Source organism: Alosa alosa, chromosome 3 (assembly GCF_017589495.1).
Source record: "Alosa alosa isolate M-15738 ecotype Scorff River chromosome 3, AALO_Geno_1.1, whole genome shotgun sequence".
In the NCBI taxonomy this organism is placed as follows: Eukaryota; Metazoa; Chordata; class Actinopteri; order Clupeiformes; family Clupeidae; genus Alosa; species Alosa alosa.
Genome location: NC_063191.1, coordinates 35427556 through 35453671, shown reverse-complemented (window position 1 = coordinate 35453671; position 26116 = coordinate 35427556). Strand labels below are relative to the sequence as shown.

At 44.2% G+C, this 26116-nt stretch overlaps 1 protein-coding gene across 2 annotated transcripts in view; it reads right to left on the bottom strand.

Annotated features, from left to right (window-relative positions):
- The window catches only part of acvr2aa (activin A receptor type 2Aa), a 38309-nt gene extending 12421 nt beyond the window's left edge, over window positions 1-25888 (bottom strand). Inside the window, exons 1-7 of one of the 2 annotated variants that reach the window (XM_048238704.1) lie at window positions 24561-25888; window positions 14536-14746; window positions 12494-12597; window positions 8379-8533; window positions 5125-5148; window positions 1594-1737; window positions 1047-1190 (exon numbers count right to left, since the gene is read on the bottom strand). In XM_048238704.1, coding sequence (XP_048094661.1) covers window positions 1047-1190; window positions 1594-1737; window positions 5125-5148; window positions 8379-8533; window positions 12494-12597; window positions 14536-14746; window positions 24561-24615 — 837 coding nt within the window. In that variant the 5' untranslated portion in view covers window positions 24616-25888. The remainder of the gene's footprint in view (window positions 1-1046; window positions 1191-1593; window positions 1738-5124; window positions 5149-8378; window positions 8534-12493; window positions 12598-14535; window positions 14747-24560) is intronic. The other variant, XM_048238705.1, reaches the window with a different exon arrangement.
- Window positions 25889-26116: the final 228 nt, after the last annotated feature.

Below are 26116 nucleotides of genomic sequence, written 5' to 3'. Positions count from 1 at the left end.
CTGCAGGGGCCGGAAGGGTCAAAGTTCAACAGGAAGTGAAACTGGGAGGGTCATAATTGACCCGCAGACAAATGTTCCACTACAGACAAGCATACAGGCCCAAAACCTGTTAAAGCCACAGGAAAATTACACAGCAGGATTACTCATTCTTGTTTTAACCTACGCTTAAATTGCTTAGGTTCCCCTCCTATAAGTTACTTAGATTTGTGTATTATGCCTTGTGTCACTAGCCTAGAAATCTAGATGCACCCTAGCGGCGGCAAATTAATTTGCTCAGCCTGTACGTCCAGTATCGAACCATAGGAATTTCTATTGGCTTAACACCGTGGATGTTCTCCAATCACAGCGCTCTATTTCGTTAGAGAGTCTTAAGGCGGGCTTAACAGGATAATGACATCCTGCGGGGTGAACCACAAGGAAGGTGGATATGGCTTAACTTAAGAGCGGTTGTTTGAATCGGCGTTGGCCAACTTTGGAGGAGTTGGACTTGTGCTTTTCTTTGAAAGTAGAGCAACACAATGCACTTAAGTCATTCCTTTCGACGAAGGATGTATTTGCCGTTTTGCCGACCGGATACGGATATGGTCGTAGCGCTGGCCTATTGCATGCCTAGGCAGTTTGAAAGACAATTCTCTGCCCGCCCCTTGGATTAAGCAGGTGAATGATTCGATTCCAGACTATACATTTCAATGATATAGGATGGCCCGCCAGGCAATTGTGTCACTTGATAATGGCCGTAATTGCATTCTCCACGGGCCTTATGACTTCCATCGGTCAGGTGATACGAGTTGGGCCGATCGCAGAGTGACCAGGAAGCCTCCCAGTGCAGCCTTGTGAAACAACGGCCTGATTCAATTAGGCTGAAATGAGCCTCACTCAAAGTAATTGAATGAGTAAAACCAACAGGGCAAGATGGGAGTCGAGCCACAGGGAAGGTCAAAAGGCTTTGCTTATCGCCCCTCCATAGCTTTAAGACAAGGAAAGGGAGAGGGAGAAGTCATGGAAAAGAGGAGGAGGTGCTTTTAGGGGACGAAAGAGAAACTCACCTTCTCGTGGTAGGCGGTGATCAGCCACAGCTCGATGTCCAGGTTGCTTCCTCTCTTCTCAGCCCCGATGAAGTGCAGCAGGTTCTCATGCCTCATGCCAGGCATGGTGTAGATCTCAAACTCATTCTGCCACGACTGCTTGTCCTGGAGGTTGAAAAATACGGAACACGGAACAGAACACGGAAATTACCACATGTAACGCCAAGCCAAGACAATGTAGACACACACCATCTTTTAAATTTAGTATATGAAATTAATATGAATAGAAAGTCATGATTATTACTAGGCTACCGCACAATGAATGCTCCAAGCTTGTTATCTAACACAGGGCAAAATAGGTTAACATTCACCAAGATGTGAAAATATTACAGTAGATTATGGCCAAGGTGGATAAGAACACAAATGTAAGCTCATTTAGAATTTGTGCCAATTCATATGGAGGCTGAGTAATTAGCCCAGTAATTGTGCTGGCGGATTAGCCTGGCAGGCTTAGCTGCGCGGCTTTGGAGCCTGTGACCTGCGAGGAGTGAGGATGGGCCTCCCGTACCTGAATGGGAAAGATCTTGACGGCGACGTAATCGCTGAGCAGCTGGGCCTTCCACACACAGCCGAAGCGCCCCCTGGCTTTGATTTCGATCAACTGCAGTGGCTTCTGCCCCAGGATGGGGGAGGGGGGCATGGGTCCCGGATCCTGGATGAGCGAGAGAGAGAGATGGAGAAGAGGGAGAGAGGAAGAGAGAAATGAAGGGGTGGTACTCAGTGATGCTGGGTCTGTAGCCATCTCCATGCACAACCTGCACTGAGAGAGATATGGGTGAAGCTGCCATCACTGGTGCAGTGTGGTGGTGGTGAGGGCCTTCCTTTAAACCGAGAGACAAGAGAGAGAGAAAAGCAGAGATGTGGAGCTGCGACAGAGGGGGCGGGGTATTTTCACTTGTGCTGAGCTTCATAAAGCTCTGACAGAAGGGGCTTATGGGAGTTGAAGTCCTGAGCTTGTTAAATATAATCCATAACTACTGCCTGTGGACTACTGGGTGGATAGAGGCTGACCTAGTTTACAGGCATGAGCTGGCTGGCTGCGAGAGGGAGGCACGGGGGGGGGGGTGGGGGGATTGAAAGGGGGCTTTTACAGCACTGGGATCACTGAGGGAAGAGTGCAACAATAGCGTGCTGCTGACCACGGTACGTTGCGCTGGCACTGAACACAAGGATGACCTTTACGAGCGTACGCCTTGTTAGGGCGGCCATTGTGCCTCGGAGTCCCTGCACGCTGGCCGCAGCGTGTGAATGCGACCCGAACACACCTACTCTGACCTTTCCCTAGCTATTCCTTTCCCGTCAGCAAAATAACTATGGGAGGTGCTTCCTAAGCCCACTGGGGCCGTTTCGCTCCCTTATCAAACCAAAGCAAAATCCCTGCTTTAGAGCTCTGCATCAAGCGGGACTCGCAGTTCTGGCAGGCTTCAGATATCACTCCGTGTACCATATACACAGATTTTTAAAAAGGATGGGTCAGTATATATCATGGACTCTATTAGGTAGGAGGACTTCCAGTAGTGAGGATGGAGAGGGGCTATTTGAGCACGTTCATTAGGCAAGCGTGCTACCATGGACGTGGTCGTTAATGGCTACCACCCAAGACCAAGCTCTGCTTGTATGTGTGTGTGTGTGTGTGTGTGTGTGTGTAAATGTTTGAGTGACGGCTCGAAAGGAATGAGCAAGAAATACAGAGAAAAAAGGAGTGAGAGAACAACAGCGAGAGAGTAAAACGAGGAGAGGGAAAGAGAGGTAGAGGGAGAGAGAAACAGAGAGAGAGAAAGAGTGAGAGAAAGGAGAGGTACAGAAGTGCATGAGGGCAAAACATCCATCATGCTATGGTGGAACGCCCACCTAGGAGAGCACAATGGGGGAATATTTGTGAAATTGCACCATGCAGTTGCACAGCAGCTACCCTCAGGACTGTATCATGGGAGGAGAGGGAGCGTGAGAGAGTGAGAAAAAAAGAGGGTGAAAGAGTGAGAGCGCAAGAGAGAGAGGTTGGCTGCAGAGCCTGAGGGAGATGCACAGAAATACCAACCCACACCCACTATCCATCGTTTTTGCTATCACAAACACACACACACACTTACTCACTCAATCACACACACACTCGCTTGTCCACTCACTCACTCACTCTCTCACTCAATCTCAGACACACATATACACACATAACCATCACTATTCTGGGCTATGTTTGGGTTTCCATTTGCCTGAGTAGCAGTCATTAGGTAGTTGTAAAATTTGACAACAATAGTTTTTTATGGGGAAGCCATCCTGCTGATGGATGGAGTCAGGTTTATGAGGTGTTTTGCTTTTGGTGTAAATGGGGGATACTAAACCTACTAACAGGTAACTTAACAGGGTTTTACTTCTGCTTCAGGGCCAAAGTCAGAGTCGGTAGAGCAATATGGTCTGAAAAACTGATGTGCACACAGATAATTCTTTCAGGGAGTGTGAGTGAGAGTGAGAGTGTGAGTGAGAGTGAGAGTGTGAGTGTGAGAGAGAGAGGAAGAAGGGGTTATATGATTATACTGCATGTGTATGACACCAAGCTGGTGCTATTACCAACTGCATTCTAACTTATAGATTCTGCTCAGCGCTTAACAGTGTGACTATTTCACTCGCATATTTCAGTAAGAATGTCTGTGTGATGCTGACACAATATTTAGGTATATTGACACATGTGACTAACAAAATTAATATTGGCCTTATTTAACCCTAAATGACTGAGGGAATTTCAGTGGTTTGAATAGGGAGAATCTAGTAGTATGAATCTCTACTTGTGTATATCGTATGTAGGTCATTTACAGACTCTTCACTATTTATCTCTGGAACTTTATCATAAAGCATTATCATACTGCAGGAATGCGTTTATTGGGATGCATCCCGTCACAATCCAACAATTTGTGCATCATACAAGCTGCTTTTAGAAAGCGAGTGGACCTGACAACACAAAACACTGTTCATCAATTGATATGCTGGAAATTAACGATATAACACAAAAAAAAAAAAAAAAAAAAGCCTGGCCAAGCCAATGTGCTGTCTGCAACATGTGAAATTGTATTTAAATTACGATACAATTTGGTGGATTGATACGTTTGAAACACCTTCACCACTGGAAATGTGTAGGGGTATGGAAGGAAGAGCTCATTACATTTTGGAGCAGATCTGACTTATGGGCAGATCCATGAATTTTCATTGTAAATGTTGTGAGATGAGGCATTTGGCTTTGCCAGAATTCTTCACTCTCCGATTCCTTAAAAACTGACCTGCACCTGAATTTTATGCCATTTACTGTTTGAAAAAAAGTAAAACGCCAAACGCTGCTGCTGCCAGTACATTCAAACATGCTCTCTCAATCGCTTGAGCCAACGTGCATCTCCATTTATCAACTCTCTCTCTTTCACTCTGCCCACTAAACATTCCATGACAAATATAAATTAAACCAGTCAATCAGGTTAAGCGGACTTACAAATCTCTCTCTCTCTCTCACACACACACACACACACACACACACACACACACACACACACAACAAACAGACAGATAGATCAGTTCGCTGTGGAATGTAGTCCTAAATTTGACATCATCATTCAGAAGGTGACATTGTTGCCCAAAAGCAGTGCTAACACATCTTATACTGCAGGACCGCAGCAATCATTCCACTTGTAATGTTCTTCACATTCAGTAAGGGTGAGGCAGCCATCTTTGCATTGCATTCACCACATGCTCAGGGACGTGCACTGAATCCTTCCCTCACGAGAACATGCACTTCAATCCTGGCCTCTGGGCCTAACCACCCCAATAAGAACAAAGGATCTTACATTTATCCGTGCAAATAATAATAAAAAAACATCCTCTGTATCCAAACCATCACAAAAAGTGAGAAATCAATGTGTGGGGTGATGGCTTCTTTTTTAAATTACTTTGCCTCTGGCTTTAAAGGCTTGTGATGAGAAAAAAGAAATAAGGGTGACGAAAGAAAATGAAAGAGTTAGCAAAGAAGGAAGAACTGTCTGATGGGTACGAGCAGTCTTACCTCTATCATGATATGGAAGGCGTGCTAATCCAGGAGAGAAAGGCAGAAACAAAGACATTACTGTTTTTCATTCGAGGTGGATAATCAAAAGGTGTCACTGGGACAGCAGGTGTGTGTGTGTGTGTGTGTGTGTGTGTGTGTGTGTGCTTCCTGATCATTTCTCACGGCTGTTGGGAGCCCAGCGTCAACCGTTCACACTGTGCCACTGTGCCTCTTGTAGGTTCAGCGAGTGTGCTAACCAGAGCCCTTGGTGATGGCCTTTATGACATCAAGCATTTCCCTTCTACCCGTGACGCTTAATGCTTACACAGACTTTTACCCTCCTATAGCTAAGCTGAGAAAAGTCTCTTGTGTATGTGGCTGTATATAGACAATTGCAGAATCTATATCATTTGTGCACAGTAGAGGACATTTTATCTACAAAGGTTCATAATTGAACCATCCCCTTGAAAACATGACTAGTCCTGTCCTCCACAGTCCATTACACTGTAGGACAGTCACAGTATAGACATCCAAGGCAACCAAGTCTAGGGAAGAGGTGGTCTACAAAGGAGGTGGGGGATTTCAAGCCTTGCAGATACAGTGACCATCAAAATTGCAGACTAAGCAATGAGAGAAACTCTGCGTTCTTTCTACCAGCGCTGACCTTGAGACCTTAAAGAGCCTGGGTTACATTAGGCGCACTCAGTGGTTCGCGCAGCTCTGAGGAGCTGCCTGACCAGGCTTTTTCACTTAAAGGGTTTTAAAAGGGCAAAGAGTTGAAAACAAATGGCCAAGTCCTCAGTGCGGAGTGAAACATTAAATAGGGTTAAAAGGTTGGGCTGGGCTAGGCACTTTCTCTTCTCTCCTCTCTTCATAATGTAAAGGTCTCTCCTATGCCACTCCACACAAAGATCCCACAAAATAATCTGCTTTTTACTAACGTTAACACGTCTCACTCCCACTCTCTGGTTCTTAGTCATCCTAACACTCAGAGGTTATTTATGAATATACAGCAGTAAGTTCTTCTTGACTGATTTGATTGAACAGGCACATGGCACTGGGACACAATATAAATGCACTTGGGCATTTTACGAACATTTCATTGCTCTAGTACATGCTATACTACTATTTATAGTGCATTTAGCAAGTAGCAATTTGCTATCATACTGTACAGTGGCAAAGTGGTGTTCTGTGACCATGCTTATCTCACTCATGATAGCAGAGCCCCTTTATGTCTTCAATAGGTTATTTTTTGAATATACAGCACGATAGAAATGCACTAGGGTATTTTACTAACATCGCATTGCTCCATTTTACATGTTATATTACAGTTGATCTATTTTAATTTGCCATCATACTATACAGTGGCAAAGCTGTGTTCTGTGGCTATGCCTCTCTATGATGCCTTTAATGAGTGTAGGGACACATCCCTCCAGAGAAAGACAGTGTGAAATGTGAGTTCAAGCAGCACAGCAGACCCCTAGGTCTCCTTGCCGCAATAATGCCACCACAACCACAACACCATGATAGACACTTAAATCTGGGGAAAAAGAAGACGACAAGAAGAATGATAGACACTTAATGGGGTAGGTGAGGTAATGTGGGGTAGGTGGGGTAATGTGGGGTAGGTGGGGTAGGTGAGGTAATGTGGGGTAGGTGGGGTAGGTGGGGTAATGTGGGGTAGGTGAGGTAATGTGGGGTAGGTGGGGTAATGTGGGGTAGGTGAGGGTAATGTGGGGTAGGTGGGGTAATGTGGGGTAGGTGGGGTAATGCTGAAGCCCATTTGTTTCTCACAAAGAGAAACTTGTGTTGTCTTCTTGTGTCAACAGTGATAAAGCAAGTCAAGGACCCTGCCAGACAGCTGACAGTCATTTAAAATAGGGGTGCTAAACCAAGCCCCAATTCACTCTTGGTGATTTACAGTTGTATTATCTAGCCCTGTACTTATTTTGATTAAGAGGCAAGCACTCACAGAGCAAATAGGCAAGGTGTCTGAAAAAGAGCATTTCCCCATTTTACTACTACTACAGTCTATATCCCACACTGATTCAGATAGACAGCTAAAGAAAAATTATGCCACATCGCGAACATGTTGGTTTCACTGGCCCAGTCCAGTCGTTTCACATCACTATTTGAAGTGGAAAAACGTTTCAGCCAGGGGCACGAGAAGGACGCAAAGGGCCAACGTGAGGTCACTTGCTTCCTGCTAAACCCTCTGATGAAGGCTTTCCTGTGATGCCCATCGCTGAGTCGAGAGGTGGAGGAGCTAAGCTTCGAGAGCCTCTTTGGAAGCACGGCTCATCGTGGGGTCGCCCTAACCTCCAACCTCCGGGATAAATCTGTAGCAACTCGAGATGCCTGCATTGCCATGACAAATCCCTTGGAAAACCGGGCATGTGCAGAACCCCCACTCATAATCACGCCAGCAATAAATAGCAGAGAGGAGAGGCCAGGAGGCACAGGAAGGCGAAGGGCAGGGCACACTGCACCGCTCCGTGTCCTCTGCGTTCACGGGAGAGTGCGGCGCACAGCTGATGCTAAAAACACCACCATTCACAGGAAGAAGCATTTAAGAAAGCCAAGAAAGCAAGAACACAAAAATAAAACATGAGAACGAGCTCACAAGAGAAACACACACATTAGGACACACGTTGAGCACGGGCCGAGGATGGAGACAGTGAGGCAAGAGCTCTCATCCATTCATCCATATGTGCAGGAGCAGTGCTGCACTGCTACTACAGGTATAACAGAAAGAGGAAGCTCAGAAAGAGCATCCCTACTGGCCTGTTCGGTGTGGACTCAGTGATTATGCAACTGATGGACATGTGTGCGCGCTACAGCGGGAGAAGAGTGTGACACTGGGCACATTAGATCAACAAATTACTGTCGCTCATGTCAATAGGAGCTGCCACTCACAGGGGGCAGCTGTCTCTAAGACATGCAATGGCGCGCACACACACACACACACACACGCGCGCACACACACACACACACACACACACACAAGTTGTACACCCAGAGCTACATATTAGAGGAGAGCATTACATGGACAACCTGGGTGCATTTTTGGCACCTGTCAGGGTTAAGAATGTAGCCTTTGAAGTACCTAGAACTCTTATCTTAAATCAGGTCATGAAAGACTGGAGTCCATTATAACAAACACCACTCGGAAAGTCAATACAGTGTCATTATCATAGACTTTTGTCCATTTCAAATAGGAAGTAGTGAGCCCCAGAAAAGTGCCCCAGGTGTAAAGGTGTGCGGTCTCTTACCTGAGTAGGCACCAGTGCTGGTGGGTAAGCCAGCTTGTGATGCCGGTACATCCAGAAGGAGAACAGGATGATGGCAGCAATGCCCATTATGGGCACCAGGGAGTAGAGCAGCGTGCTGAAGAGTGGAGGCTTTGGAGAGAAGGGGTTGAACGTGGCTGTTGGAAGAAAGAAGAGATGAAGAGTGGAAAAAGGGAGGGGGTAATGGAGGTGGAGAAAAGAAAGGTGGAGAGGAATGTCAAAACAGGTCATTTCAGGCCAGATCTTGATAAAAATTGGAAAAAAAAAAAAAAAAAAAAAAAATATATGAAAAGGTGCACAGTACAAACACAAGGCAGAGCCTGATACCAGACACTGATTTTTATCATTGACACTCTCCTGCAAGGAGAGCCCAAAAGCTACTGCTATGCATTGGCATAACAAAAAAAAAAAAAAAAAGGATTGCAAATTGTTGTGTGGTTGTTGTTTTTCAAATATGAAACTGAGCCTGGGCATACCATAGCAAACATGGAGTAACTTGATTTTGAAAGTTTTCTTTTTTTCTAAATGGCGAATGTGAGCTCACACTTTTCAGACATGTTGATTCCATTGCCAAGTTTAAAAAAAGAGAGAGAGCGCATATATTTTGAAAACAAAATCCACTGTTTGCCTGAGCCAGCTTAAATTTGAGAGAGCTTGTTATTTTGATTACATGGGGAGGGGGGTATTTCTGCCCCAGCGTGAGAGGTGCCAGAGGAACAGAGGAGGCTCCCGCACGCACACACAATCCAGCACTGTTCCCCCAGCCCAGCAAATCCATTCAGCTAAAGCTGTTTGCAAGAGGAGACAGCGTCCTGTTCAATGAGTTTGAGGCCCCATCTCTCTCTCACTCTTTCGCTCTCTCTCTCTCTCTTTCGCTCTCTCTCTCTCTCTCTCTTCATCTTTATCCCGCTTCCCTCACTCTCGTCCTCCATCTTGTTCCCCCAACTCATGTCTTTCATTTTACCTCTCTATCTGCTCCCCCACTCCCTATTTCATGCCATATGTTTATCTTTAGTTATATTATTGTTATTATTATTATTATTATTGTCATTTCATGTTATATGTGTCGGTCTCTGTCACCCCTCTTCTCTTTGCATCCTACAAACCCCCCTCGTTTGCAAGTTGCGTGTGGCCAGGCACTCCGTCGTGTTGGGCACTCCGTGCCAGAGATGGGATTGGACTGTTCCCACGTGGCCTCGGCACTCTAATCTCGCCGGCGCTCGTGCCACCATGCCGTACTTCCCCCACTCCTCTCTCTCTCCTCTCTCCATCGCTCCTCCCTCTCTCTCTCTCTCCTCTCTCCTCCCTCTCTCTCTCCCTCCCTCCCTCTCCCTATGCTAGGATGTGCGCTGCTCGCCTCATCTGACCCTGGGTACTGTAGTACATGGCGTGGTTAAGGTTGATTTCTGTTTCCTTTTCGACATCCCCCATCTTTAAAGCCCTGGTCATAATGCAACTGCAACCTCTCCCTTTCTCCTTCTCTCTCTTTCTCTCTCTCTCTTGTTTCTCTCTTGCCAGCGTTCCATTTAAGCTGGATGTGGGTTAAGGACCCCGGATTAGCCCATGTGAGCTGAAAAATACAACCATCCAACCCCTCCTCCATCTCTCCCTCTCCCCTTGCACTCAACCAAAACCTCTCTGCCCCTCCCCCACGCTCTCTCTCTCCGGGGCATTAGGATTGCCACACTGTACACAGGCATACACGCACACACGCACGCGCGCACGCACACACACACACACACCGCACTCAAGCATGAAACTTCCACGGTCACAAGGTCATGTAGGCTCCTCCCCCCGCTCTCTCACTCACACACACACACACACACACGTGTGTGTGTACACTCACACACACGGTTTGTTGCTAGGTAAAAAAGAAGAGGGTTGTGTGAGGGCTGTGTCTCACAGCTCTTTGGGGGTGGGGGTGACGCTTTTACATTGAGGGCATTCCGAACGCAGTGACTCAACGCTGGAAATAGGGCTTCCATTGCATAAGTCAGACCCCCCACCACCGACGACAAAATCCTCAACCCCCTGCCTCTCAGGCTTGCAGAAATGAAAACATTTGCCTGTGGTTGGCACTTTCAATGATGAAAGAATTGGTGTGTGCAGTCCTCATCTACCCCCTTTTTCTGGGAGGTTGGTAGTAAGAGGGAGATCTAAAAATAACCAAAAACTACACACAACAAAACGGGGGTAAAAAAAAAAATCTAGGATGAAAAAAAGAATCACTTCATTCCCCTGTCCACTAGCCTCTAAAGAGGACGCGCATATTGCTATGGACGACTGACCAATGTCAACACGAGTCAAAACTCACGAACACCTCCTTCAGCCCTCATCTCACTAAGAGGATGTTTAACAGTGTGGCTGGTTAGCTCAGCAGAGATAAAGCTGCAGATCCGCTCTGGTAATCTGAAAGACACGGCAGTCTCTGCTGCTCTGGGCACAAGGCATGCCATGGGGGCACGCGAGCCTAGCGTGGCAAAGGAGCATGGCAGCCCACACTGGCCCCAGTCGCCATCACTCACCAGCTATCGCCCGATACCGTGCTGTCAGCTAACGCATTGTTACACTCCATTCCTGGCCAAGTGTATAAGAAGACTGTGGGGAAAATGCCATTGTGTTATCTGAGCATAATAAATGTGTCCTCTGGTGTTTTCAGATGGAGGAGTTAGAGGTGGTGGTGGTGGGGTGTGATCCCAGCAGGCTGCTTCCATGACCACAATTTGGTTGAGCAGCATTGCACAACCACCTAGATGGAAAGGGAAACAACATGGTTGATGGTTGATGCCACCACCACAATAACCGCAGTCACACTTCCCTTCAAAAGCCAAGCCAAACCATGGCAGCTTTGCTCACCCCTCGCCATCTCCCTCTCCTCTAGCCAATGCCGCTAGCGCTGCTGCAGCTGCTGTTGTGTTGGGGCTTCTACAGTGGATTTGTGCGCAGCGATAATATCTTCCCCCTGAGGGAAAGCTCAGAGAAAAGGCTTGCATAGTGCCGGGCGCGCTGAGGTGCAGCGACATCGGCATGCACAGAGGGGAGTGGCACGGGCTCGGCAAAGAGAGCGCTGAGTGACAGCAGTCGGCCATCCATCATCCCCACTTAAAAGGGTGCTTACTGTCAGCCAGGAGAAGAGTGAAGTGACACAGTATAGTGTGTAGAAAGCATTCCAATCCGCTGACATCATTGTTCCGGATTTAACACCAAAACAACAGGATGGCTTTTTCTTTTTCATTCGGCTTCACGCACAACTTATCGTATTCACACACAAGCATAAAAAAATTTAATGGAATGGGAAAACATCAAATAGTGCGTCCTCAAGGCCCAATGACAATGCCTTCTATCTGTAGTTCCCTCATAGTGCATTATTAAGAAGTCAAACATACCTACAACTATACAGCATTATGCAATTAAATCCTTGGGCTAGAAAGAGAGTGAGCATCCTGGTAGAAAGGGCAAAAAAATGAATTCTCTTTGAGAGTGAGAAATGGGCTTATGCATGGCTAGTAAACCAGCACAGATGCAGAGAAATGGGCTTATGCATGGCTAGTAAACCAGCACAGATGCAGAGAAATGGCTGTGTCAGAGTATACAGTATGAAAAGCACAAAAATGTCTACTACAAGAAGCACGCTCATCATTCTGCTGTATTCAGCTTCGTATTTCTTGATGTTACAATTCTTGTAATGGAAGGGTTGCTACCTGATCAGCAGCTGGTCTATTTCTGTGCTCAGACTGACACCTACAAACCCCAATCCTGAACTAAAGGCTAGCCCTGATCTAAAGTGGTTTTGAACGATGCTAGCCTTTCTGGCTATCGTCTATCAGACTTAACCACCTAGGAGCCCACCTGCTCCATTCATTGTGCATTTTGTCCATCTCTAAGCACTCAATGATTCATGCATGTCAAAGTGTTGACACTTTTGTGGTAAGTTTTAGAGTCCAGGATGATCTCAGAGACTGTCTCTTTTTCGGTAAACGGATTGAAACTGTGAAAAAGTGCCGGGAAAGCACACAAATTGTGTGTGCACTGTGCATGGATATGAGCACGTAAAACAAATTGGAGAGGATGTGAGAAAAAAAGACGTTGTTTCTTACGTGGAACCGTATCAGGGTTATAGTAGACCTTTTCATTGCACAGGTTCCCCTCACAGCAGCAGAAGAAGATGTCCTTCACCTCTCGCCTCTCCACACACTCCGTGCTGCGGAAAAAAAGCAACATGGAACATAAGGAAGGGACTAAGGGGGGGGGGGGGGGGGCTGTAAAGCCTTCAGACATGCAAAGCCAGCATACATACACATATACATAACACATAAACCATACACTCTCACTGCCATACATACACATATACATAACACATAAACCATACACATATACATAACACATAAACCATACACTCTCACTGCCATGTATGTTCCCTCTGGATAAAGGCATCTGCTGAAAAACGTCATTGTACGTCTGTTCATCCACACAGCCTGTTTAACTCACACATCTGCTCCCTGCAGGCCCTTTATTGTGGCTGTTTGGGCTCCTTGTCAGAACATGACGCCTGCTATCAAGCTGCCATCTTGCAGTTTGCAGAGCTGTCTACAAGACTTTGGCATTTTCATAAAAAAGCCATAAAGCATTCAAATAAAGAAGAAATAAAAGAAATAAAGGGAGGGGGTGGGGGGGATGAGAGATATGACGTTTTCTGTCCAAAGAGATGACACATGACTCTATTAATACACTCAGACACAGATAAACACACAGACACACACAGGAGTGCAAACATTATGAGCATGTGTGTACTTTGAGGAAGTGAGAAGAAAGGTGAGCTGCTGTGTCGTGTGCTTGAAAACCCACATGCTGCTCGCCAAGCTACCTGGAGCCACGACAAGGCAGCGCGTCGGCCATGTTCCAAAAAAACCAATCGATCCGGTTACGACAGGCGGCAGGTAAACGGGTTCAACGGCGTGCTGGTACAAGTGCTCAGAGCTACAGTGTGTTGTTGCTCTTTGAGCAACGGGCGCCTTGCACGCCATGTGTACTCAGAGAGAACAAGGCTCTTGTCCCTGTGAGCAAGAACTGCCTCTCTGACAGTGTGATGGGCAACTCAGATGAGTTGATAAACAGAGATGGATCACTAGCCTATAGCAGGGGTCAACGCAAAGAGCAACATGCTCCCATGTATAAAAATGTACAAAAAAAAAACTGCTAAACTGCAATGTGTAACACAAAAGTATGCTGACTTTCATACCAAGGACAGAGCAAAACAGCTGAAAGGTTATAGGCCACTCAGTCTTTTTCTATTAACTGTGGTCATTACTTATTCAACAATGCACTGCAAATATGCAAACATACTTAGCAAGTTTTTAGGGCTCTTCAACAGCAAAGGTTACAGCATGACATCTAATTTTTGCTCTGCCCCACTTTTATAGATGTAATGGAGTTACATCTATAAAAGTTATGTACACATCACACAAACTCCCCTTTGTAAATGTATACCATACCAAACAGGCTGCACTCATTGACACAAACAGGGTGTGTGTTTGTTTACTCACATACTTTCTTAAATCAAACAGGCAACGTGATTCAGCAGGACTGCCAGGGAAGGTGACGATGCGTGTACACAAGCACAGATCTCACATATAATGGACCCTTTCATAGATAATAACCTTTTGAGGAAAAGGTTACCCAGTGTTTAGCTTCAGTATGGGAAACAGCTTAAAGAATAAATACACACACAAGTGAACATATAAACTGAGCCAACCTCATCATGTGGTTTATTACAGTACATGGGCACTTATCTGCCTATAGCCTCTAGGATTCACATCAGTGTGTGTGCGAGGTGATGTATTTGTGTGCAGTGCAAACACTGGTGAATATATCTCCTCTGAATTTCACTATGGCAACCCACTGTACAGCAGACCACTTAGTAGCCTATGGCTTAATCATTACATCATGTAACACAACATGAGGTCTTTTATTATCGGTGTTAATAACAGATTATCATAGTCTTGTCATAGCTTTTCAGTATATTTTCAGCAATGCCTTTCTGTTTTCCCATTTTATTTCCTCCTGCCTTCAAAAGGTGCAAAAACGCCCACGTTCTTGCTATAGCTTTCAGAGATGGAGACTATAATGTACTGAGGATTACCTGTCGTAGCAGCTAATGTCATCCAGCCAGCAGCCTTGTTTGTAGAGCTCCACTGTGCCCGAGATGTTCTTCCAGGTAGCGTAGCAGTGCACCCGCTTGTCCTTCTCCCCCACACACTGCTTCACCACCGTCCTGTTACTGCGGCTCTCGGCATTGGGATGGTAGCTGTAATGCATACATTCCTGCGTCTCCGAACGTCCAAGGATGGCACCTAGAGTTGAAAGGGGGCATAATGGAAAGGGAGAGGGACTCCATGAGTCATCTTTATACAGAAGGAAATGAAGGACATTGGATGCCTGTGGCGTGCAAAGCCTTCACGGAACAGACCAGCAAGGACTTCGAGGCGAGCGAATATTTTACATGAAAGCCATTGGATGTAAAGATCGTATTTAACAAGTAACACACCACAGGCCTCTGACTCCGATATCACACACACACGACACCTGCTAGCGTGTTTTGAGTAATCTGCTACCGTTCTCACATCTCTGGCCCCAATATTAGATTCCGTCACGCTACAGGGCTCCGTGTCAAAACCCTCTGCCAGCTGGTGATGTGACCACTGGCTAAGCTCATGTTACTTTACATTAGCATAAAACCAAGCAGTGCTTGTGGGGAGCGAGGCCTCTCCCTGTGGACTCAGCACGGGCCTCCTTCTGCGGGATAGAAATTCAATCTCTTGATTAGCCAAATCAAATCTGGTGGCATCAGAATGCCGCTCATGAGGTGAGCTTTTTAGCTTGCTCCTGTGGCAGCAGAGGTATGTTTAAAGCTAGCGGCATTATCGCTTTAGCTGCGAGCAGGACATCCTGAAAACATCAAAGAGGTTAAGGAAGCCATCAGAGAGAGATAAGTGACCTCATGCACACGACTTCCTCTTTACCTTATGCTAAAACATACAGATAAGAACACAGATACAAATGGCCCCACCATTGTGCCACAAGTCACGAAGATGGGCAATCACACTGTGCCTTTGGTCTGCAAGAGCAACAGGCTCAAGACCTGTCTGTGTGTGTTGAAAATTCCTAACAACCTATCGACTGCATTTGTGCACGTTTTTGGGGCCCTCTCTGGTCAAGCCTTGGTAGTTGCTTGTTCTGTGGTTCCATAAAGCTCAATGTGCAAAAGTGCAGCTCAGGCTGTCAAATATGGCTCTACAAGCACCACTTCCCCCTTCTGTAAAGTACAACAATTCTGAGATGAGGAGATAGCAGACACATTTCTGAGATGAGGAGATAGCAGACACATTTTTGCCTATTCTTGTTATCTTGAAATTAGGGGGTTATCAAAGTTGTGTGACATAACCACATGTTTATTTCCCAGGAAAGATAAGAGAAAGGAAAAGCATCAAATTTCAGCATATCTGGTCAAAAACTGTGGTTAGCAGCCAAGCATGCAATAAAAACCGATGGCGTGGGTGGACAATGGTTTAGCCAATCACCTACTGTGCTCACCACAAGCACACAACAGCGGTGGGGAGAATGCTAAGTACCTTGCGGTACATTGTTTGAAAGATATCATTGTTAGTCAAGTATTTTCCTCTGTGCTTTAGTGTGCTTATTGCACACTTTAGATGAGGCATCATTTATATGACCAAGACCAATAAAGCACACTGAGAAAAGCACACCTCATCATTTGAAACATTCCAGATAAAGCCCATTCTTGACAACCTGAAGAAAAGTACACAACCGCTCGTAATATGAATAACAACATGAATGATCTGGTCCTTCAGTGGCAATAGACAGAAAGTCCTAAGGCTGTGATCTGGAAACTGGTCACACAGGTCGAGTGGTGGGTGGAGGGGGCTGCAACTTCGCCTAAGAGACCTGCACAAGATAAGCTGTTTGCTTGGAAGATATCTAGAGAAGGCCTTGTAATTTGCACTACACGGACTCTTCCACAGATAAAGGTGGGGAAGCAGAACACATTTCGGATCAAATCCATGTAATTGTTTTGTGAGTGTTCTACCTCACCCTGTTTTGCTAGAATATAAAAAATACCTTTAATACCAAGCCTTTTCCTTCCATTTTTGATATCTATTAGCAATCATATTGGTTGCTCATACTATTATTAGGATGCGCTTGACAAATTACCAACAGCAAATTAATACAGAGGGTAGGTCATTTCATATTCAATATCATATAATATATTCTATTGTGCCTTATTTAAAACGATTGCCTAATATAGCATTAGGCCAATATCAAACTACAAGTGCACAGCAGAGGAAACAGAACATAGCCTAAATCAGGGACTTGCTGTGGGCACTAAACAGTGAAATCTTTGTTTTTATTTCTGCATTTTGTTAACCTATTGTGGTTGTTACCTAATCTTTCCCTGATGAGAAATACGGTCAAGGGCAGTTCGAAGTGGCCACTTCATTCAAACACCACTGAACAGCGCCCTCTTAAAAAATGATGGCAAAATGGCTCATTAAAAACCAAATGGTGCAATCAAGTCAATGGGAGTGTGTACTATGTCAATTATTTTGGGAAGAATTAATTTGCTAATTGCCCCTTGGTAGGAATAAATCCAGAGGGATTATCTGCAGAGACACAAGTCGCCATTATTAGGATTACAGGGAATCTGCTGGAATTACTGTCACAACCGCACCAAGGAGTGGAGTGGCTCCCGAAGATGTGTGTCGACCCCGCTCTCGCTACTCCGCCTCCGAAACTGGGCCAACAGCTGAGATCAAACAAACACCCCACTTCCCCCCTCCTCCTCCAGCATTTTACGTGAAATAACTATCCCTCTCCTTCCGAGCTGTCACTCATGTGTTGCTCGGGGTCGAACCCTGAACCCAGAGAGACCTTCAGCCTGCAGCGCTGAAGGCAATCTATGCGGACTGGCACTGAGGCTGCCATGCTGGCAAGGGCAGGGCTAAGTGAATCTTAACCCAAGGTCTACGCGAGGAGGGGAGAGAGTCGTTATTCCAAGCGCAAGGGATGCTTAAGGAGCAACCACTGAGCCTGGTGGAGGTGGCAAGGTCACATTAGGTACCACAGGCTAAGATGTGGTCCTAGTCCCCGACAAACACAGTAAAGAACTCAGCAGCTACAGCCACTAACCTACAGCTATGTTCTTGATGTTCCCAATTACAGACAGACATCACAGTTTATTAACTGATTAATTAATAAAGGAAACAACGTATTCATTTATTTACCAAATTATGTTTTCTTAATAATGGTGTGATATGATTTCAGATGGACTCATTTGAAACCCTCTATTTAGCCTTTTCAAATGTGAATAAGACAAGCAGAGTAGGACCTAGGCCTGCATATTTTATCCATGTGAAGTCACCAACAAAGTCCCGATTAGTAATGGGAGCAATCAAGGTTAATATTTAAACCTTTTCCTAGCATACTACAATAGGTCTGTCATCAAAGAAATGAGACGGTTACAAAATCTTTTTTCAGTCACACAGAATTTGTGGTAATCAAGTCTGCTGTCACACATGGCTGGTGGCAACATATTGTAAGCGATCAAGATTAATTAATCAAGCAATACGGACAAACACACACAAAAGAGTAAGAAAAGCTTCGCTGCAATCTCTATACGAGAGGCACTGCTCATGTTACATTTTTGTGGCCACCACTTATCCTTTCACGAAGAGATCTTTGTGCGAATGCTGAAGCTCATGTATAAATAAGGCACAGCCTTTCAAAGGGATGACTTGTGAAGCTGTCATAATATACTCTGCAACAGAGCATCTCCAATTGGGCCACTTAGTCATAGTCAAGGGGGTGGGCTGTCTGTTTTTGCCAGTATGCCTTTACTCAGAACTACTGGTTGTTTTGGGACTGAGTTGAACATTTCAATGCATACAAAGCTTCATGAACAATGCTTAATAAATCATAGCAAAAACAACCCTCAGAACACCACCCATCAAGAAAGTCTGAAGTCTGCAAGTGGAGGGGGGGGGGGGGGGGGTTACATGGCTACATTTCATATTGTACTAGCACAACATTTACAGGCACTTTTGTTTAGATCACCTCCAGTGATCCCTACCAGGATAGAATGTCATTTTTCTCCTCTCTGAAATTCAGGGTATGCCACGCTTATACACACAAACCGCCCTCAGGCTGACCCACTGAACAACGGGCAATGCAAACTGGGGTTTATCACTAATAGCCCAACATACCGCAGATCATATCTTCATCGTAAGGGGAGGATAACCCTGAGGTGTGATTCATAGGTCAGAAGCCCTGAAGTGATGAGGCAAATGTCTGGCATTCCTCACTGAGATGAGCCTCTGATATTGACTTAGCCTAATGGCATGGCAGCAAACATCATGCATGTTGCCAAACGTCTGATGATAAACTGCTCAAATGGACAGCTGTCTGTCTTTTTCCCCTTGCTGATAAGCCAAATCATATCCCAGCTGCTGCACAGTCAATACACACGCAGAGATACGTTTGTGTGGCATGTTTTTTTGTTGTTGTTTGTTTGTACACAAAAGCATAAAACGAACTTCAGAGGTCTGGGTAATTGGGCAGCGATGAAGAGAAGTGCACCTCAGTTATTAACCAATCAGAAAACGCAGACGAACCCAGGAACAGGTTTGAGTTTCCAGGATGTCACTCAAACACAACACAGGTAACTGATTAGGTAGTGCAGGGAGAGAGAAAAGGAAAGATCCTGAAGAAAAAAAAAAAAAAAAAAAAAAAAACGCTGGCTCGCTTGATTACAATGTCTTAGCTACATAGGTCCTGAGAGGACTGTTTTCTTTTTAGATCACAAAATCCCTTTTGACGTAAATCAATTGAAAACAATATGGCCAATTAACCCACGAAGGCAACTAGCCACAGCAGTAGGAAATTCATCAGTTCTCCTCTTTCAGCAACACAAATGTCATGCAGAAATAAAATAAAGGCCATTGTGGCACTCATGCTTGGCCAAGGGATCATTGAACGAGGTGACATCCACTAACATAGCATAATACATCTTGAATAGGATTTCATTTTTGGGAATCTCGTATGTTATAAAATTTCATGCAGATGTTTCCATAGCTCCTTGCAGACAAAAGGTGATAAATTACTATTTATATTTAAATCCTTGTTTGTATTAGAACTATTAAACATAGCATTCATAACAGAAAAGCAACATAGCAAAAGTCCGGTGGGCAGTGTCATCCTGATATTACAGACGGTCACAACAGTCCTGGCTATAAACTGGAGACAGACTAGGCAGGCAGAGCCCAATTTGATTCCAGATTAAAACTCCACTTCCAGCTGTAACCATGTTCTAAATTCTCAACGGACACAAACAGACCTCATCTTAACATGGCTCTGACACGATTGCTTGGAGTATTTCATCTAATCTGTTTGTACAAATAAAACAACCTTACAAAGTCTATTAATTTGGAACAACAGTACTATTATATTCATTGAGTAACAAAAATCTTTTCGCTCAGGGGAAGACACAATGGAATGCAAAACCACGCAAACCAAAGCAAATATGAATGTGGTTTGGAGTGCAAGATAGAGTTGAAGCACTTTTGACGCACTACGATCCAAATCCTTTACAAGCTGATTTGAACCCTTCCTCTCCACCTCCCCAACGCCCCATCCTCATGCCCTGCAACCAATTCACTTTTAGAGAGAGTGATGTGACGGTGTGCTCATAGATTCTCAATGGAATAAGACAGAGAGAGCGTGAGGGGTCGGGACACAAGCTGTGGTCACTATTTTTCTGAGGGGTAGCCCTATGCTCTGTTGATTTCCCTCATTGAGAAAACAGAGGGGGACAAAATCCCTGTCTGGACTTAAAGGCTCAGACTTTGCTTCTGCGTCTACTTGTTCAAAAGCCTACAAAATGAGACTGGTCTTTGTGTCTGAAAGGGTAGAGGAGGATAGGCCTACCAATGTCTGTGGAAGACTTCAGATTCTACAATAGGAACATAGACTTGGCTGGGTTAACTGGTTCAGGTACAAGAGGAAACTGACCACATAATTCTTTTTTCCCCTAAATCCAACAAACAAACTGACTGTTCTCTCCCATTACACTCACTGACAGTGGTGCATAGCTGTTGATGCTGCAAGGTCATAACATGGATCCTGGACCAAAATTTCATGTAAGCCTTTATGTCCAGTCTTTGCCATTTACAGACTGGGGAATAAGAGTCATTGGGTGTTTACAAATTAGTCACCATCAGTGGCTGGTCAAGAGGGACAGTCTTTCTATGTAAAGAATTCCCTGGCGTAGATAACAAAACAAAATGTTGAATAACACAGAGTGTAACCTTCAAACTGAGGGCCAGTTAGACATCTGATACAACAGTGGAGAGACATCAGTCAGAATGCCATTAAAGAATCATGTCGCTAGTCATGCTGATTGCATCTGAGTAAAGGAACACCATGAGAAAAACAAGTTAAGAAAAAAAAGTACAACACTCACATAAAATCATCTTGAGCCAGCTTTTCAAGCTGAACTGAGGTGAAACTGCATGTTTTGTATGGCAGAAAAGCATTACACTCATCTGAGCGTAGGTTATAGGCTAATGCTCCTCACACTTCCAGAGCATTCATCAGTGTGCAGGGTAGAGGCTATTTTCAATTTATGCACACAGCACTTTATTCAATGATCTCTATGTGGAATTGGGCCATCGGCTGCCAAACCCATGTTTTTTTTTAAATATTTTTCCCACTCTCATCACAATCATAATTGTAGGATGATCACATTTTTATTGTCACTGTAGCACAAAAAACTGGGGTTCCCTCAGAGAGATAAGCGTGAAATGTGTAGATTACAAACAGTGGCACGGTTTATAGAAGACCCTGAAACTTACCGCAAAACAAACTAGCAAATGCAAGATATGACTGCCGCTTGACAGTAACATCAAAACAGATCAGTGTAGGTCACAACGCTTCATAACAGTAGGACTAGTTGGACATGTTCTGCTAAAAAAAACACCCCAAGCGGTGGTTTCTTTTATCAATTATGCATTGCATCAGGTCAATGGCATCTGAGTGTTAAGGCGGTCAGTTCTACACTTTACAAGTTACACCATAAAAAGCTACTTTACTGAGTTTAAAGTATTTGACAGCCTTCAACGCACTCTCCAGGAGATGAGAACCTTCGTAATCCTTTTGCAGTGAAAGGGTATACAAATGCATAAGTCTTACCAAATTGCCCATCAGAATGTGTGCAGTGCGATTGTGTAAGAGGGGATTTGGGGGGTAAATGTGTATTATCCCCAACATAAAAATCTTTGTTTTGGGGATTTGCCGCAGAAGTGGTGTCGCTCTCTAATGGTGCCCTGCTAATCTGTCTGGATTTGTGTATGCTGGGGGACAATTCTGTACTCCCCCACCTGCCCCCAGCACCATCACTTGAACCATGGGCCAGCCTGGTGGAGAAACTAGATACAGGGTTGTCATATTTCTGGGGTAGTAACTTCTTGTTTCAGTGTATTGGACAGACTATTCTAACAAACATGCACATAGTTATCTTATATTCCACATACACAGGTATCGGCCATGATTTTATCTTAATGTAGGCCTATAAATGTGTTAAAGTGATACCTCCACTGATGTTAGTACACAGGAGTCTCATGGTGGTTATAACGATAACTTCCAGTATTTATACACTAAAAATGAAAACGATAGCCAGGCAAATCAATATTAAAATCAGCACTCCATAATCCATGCAGCTACAATAACTTTGAGTCATAGGCCTTAGACTTGCATCATTTGTGTAGCTTATTTGAGCAGTGTTAGCACACAAATGGCCAACTGGACATCATGACTGAAATTAACTGCACTAATAAGTCAATGGGGAAACTCCATCCAGTGTTTTACTTATTCTCAGTGTTTCTAACAGTTACTTGTAATCAGGGGCGTAGCACAAGATCCTGGGCCCCTGCATAGGCAGTCCTGATGGGCCCCCATGTTCCTCAACCCAGGTAAAATAAAATATATTCCAGACTTTTCAAGGGCCCTCTCCCCCCTTGGGCCCCTATAATGTAGTGGTTTTACCCCCAGTCCGACGCCCCTGCTTGTAATGACCTCAAACGCCTTTAGATGACTTGCCATACATTCTCACAACACACTCACTGTGTGTAATTAAATATTACAAAATACCTCAGAATTTAGACACAATTCCTCACCCTACAGTCAAGACTGTCCATCCAAAGGACAGTGCATATGATAAGCAGGTAGGCTATGAGTATGAGGTGCAAATCATGAGAATTTCTAGCTAATGTACTAAAAAAAAAAACACTTCTGTTTGATTCAAGAGTATGGAACATTGCATTGAACAAGCAAACTACCTCGTCCCAAAGAACAAGTGTACTATATTCGTTAGGACTGTGTGGATGAAGGTAGACAATAAGTGTGACTTAACAGATGTGGCCTAACATTTGAAAACATTGGCACTGTTTTTTCAGCACTAGCTTCACAACAATCTGATGAGATTTATTCACTCTCAAAGGGATTAAGCATACTCTGAAATGCTGCATGCAAATAGCAGTGCTTCATTCTAAACCAGGCGAACAACAATCCATTGAACCATTTCAACATTGACAGGCCCAGGCACAGCTTTAGGGCATATCTGGGTTATTAATGACTGGCTATCTTGTGTCTGTGTCCTGTTTGTCGTGTGTGCTGTTATTTCACGCTGGGCCACAGAAAAATGGCATTAAAAGCCTTGTCAAAATAAAAGCATAGAGGATTATGTCGTGGCCAAGTCAAACTTGAGGGCAAAGAGACAACTGATATGTGGTTTAGTGTCACAGTTACATGTTTGTTACATTCCCTCTGGATTTGTCGCCAACTGAAGGGAATCTATCCTCTACAGTTGATTTCAGCATCATCATGCCACATGACCTAACATCATAGTACATGAATTAAAACAAAGTCAGAGCTAAGATTCAGGCCTACATTTGGATTCAGTGAATTGAAAAAACATTATTGAATCATAAAGCATCAACATTACTTGGGCAAATTGATCTTCATCCTTAAAGTAAACCTCTGCGCTCTATATGCACTCAAATATATTATTGAACTGCTGCAAGTATTGAGGTGCTGGCTAGGATGACAATTTGAGCACACCTTTGACACAGCCTAAGCCATACACACTGGTGAGTGCTCAGGTTATCTACTAGTTAATGCTGATAAATTATCAGTTTTTTTTTATTATTTTTTAAATAATGCTGCATCATAGTGCAACATTAACTGTATAATGCAATTAAATTCATGCTCTGGGTTAGACGTGCGTTTAACAAAGCAAGAGTAAGACATAGCTAAAAATAGGTCCAGCAGAACGTCAGTAGTATTCCGCTGTACTGCTGTGGCACTACAGGCTATTTATTCATTTAAGGGTTTTGCATGTAGGCACACATGATAAAATGGAAAGATCCGAATACTGTTGCTAACAACAATAAAATATCTGTTTGGGGAAAAAGAGGACAGGTCTGAATGCAGATATGATGATTACTTTATCCGTCTTCTGTTATGCAAATCCCTCGGCTTTGTAGTTCCAGTTTTATCGGATGGGAGGCACTTCTGTTGAGAGCCGGCATCTGATGGCATCAGACTGTCCAAGCGGACAGTACACTACTGTACAACAATGATTTGTTTAATGAAGATATGCCAGAGTTGAGGGGATGATTTTGGCCCATGGTGCGTATGACTCTGATACACCACGCAGGGATGAACAGATATCACCAACCAGAAACATTACAGATGCCACACGTTGACTGTACCACTGGCACACATTTGGCTTTGCTATTAAATATCCTGCTAAAACAAAAAAACTAACTTTCAACAGAATAAGATGTTTTGTTGGTAGTAAAAGGTGAAACCCATCAGGGTTCTAGATTTTGTTGTTGTTGAAGAAACCAATATATTCGATTGTGTTCCCGCCTAGAACGAGTAACTACCCCCCGGGAATTAATATACAATATTATGTCACGCAATAGCCTGCACAAACAGGCATGCTTGCAAACATTTATGACAGGTAATAAATGATACATTTTGCCATGCATTCACCAGAAACAGGTATTTAAATGAGAATTCTACAATACCAACCTGAGGAGCAAGAGATGAGAAATACACCAAACGCCAGTTTTGTTGCTGGTCCCATTTTCGCACTGGGTAGCCGCAATTCCTTTCTTTTTTCAGATTAGTCCCAGGTTACACCGACGACTTCCGAAATTCTAAGACAAAGAGTGTCTTTTGTCACCCCTTTTTATAATTTAGCAGTCACCGATATAATCACTCTTAATGACAGAGAAAAGGCCAATATTCCAATGAACATTCTGTAGTGTCCAGGGTAAACTCGATTGTCCAGTTCCTAATTACTCGTAAATGACAAGAACTCTCATGAGACATATTTGCACATGGTAGCTACTTGTGGTTTGAAGCGTCCAGGTATTTCGGATGTTGGTGAACCATCAACAACAACAAGTATAGTACGCTAAGTATTGCTCGGCGAAGTTCCCCCACAAACATGCTATCCCAAATAAACAGAATTGGTTGACTGACGGGAGGTTTCCTCCATACTGAGATTCCTTTGGGAAACTACCGATTATTTAATTCCACAGCAAACTTAAATACTTATATAGTTATAGTATAACAATAACAGTCTTGACACGTAACGTTATCAAGCTAACTTGTTATGGAAGCAACATTAAACTGAAGATGCAATCCTTTTTGGATAGCTACATACAGTAGTCAGCTCTCAGGTACTGCATAGGTTGTTTGCAAACTGTAAAGAAGACGGTCACTTGGAACAAAAAAGGGGAAAATCTATAAAAATGAGTGGTAGTGCACAAATGCGAAGGATTTAATGTCACCAATAATCCACCTTTCCCGAATCACGCGCGGTCAATCCAGTGGAAAGTTGATAGTGAAAACACAAACCCTGCTTATCCAACTGCAGCTAGGTAGCTGCCCCACGGACAAAATTCTCATCGATTCCAGTCTACTATCAAAAGATACATCTTTCCAAAAATAATACACAAGAGTGTATTCTAAAATAATCCAAAGCACTCAGTTTTGTATCTTGCATATACAGTCCACGTGAACTTGAAGACCGTAAAAGCTGGAAAAAATCGTCGACTTGGCGCTGATCCGGGGAGTGAGCTAGCTGAGCACGAGCTAGCTATCAGCAGCAAGCTAATGCTAGTAAGATTCAGAAATAACTTCACTGGGACTCCTACCAATAAACATGTGGTAGAGCATGGGGATTCTAGAATAATGCAGAAGTTGTACTGCGTTAAAGCCACGAAACGTATTTCAACACAGCGTGCTGGCCTGCCGTCTAAGTCGTTGGTCTCATGGAGCACGAATATTTCCCCGTAGCCCACTAAAGACTAAACAGTCCGACTCCCACTCGACGTGAGTACAGTATTCAAGATGGCAGCTAGTAAGAATGTTTTTGTTTTTTTTCTCTGCCCTCTATTTTGGCCCTCCCACTTTGCATGATTCCGTAGCACATGTGGTTGATTGGCATTAAACGCAGACGTATCAAATTAAAGGAAAGGTAGGTATACGCCTATAAGTTTTGCATCTATGTCTGTCTATGGCTACAATAGAAATCTTTATGGAAAGACCCTCCCCCAAGATGGAGGGAATGGAAAAAG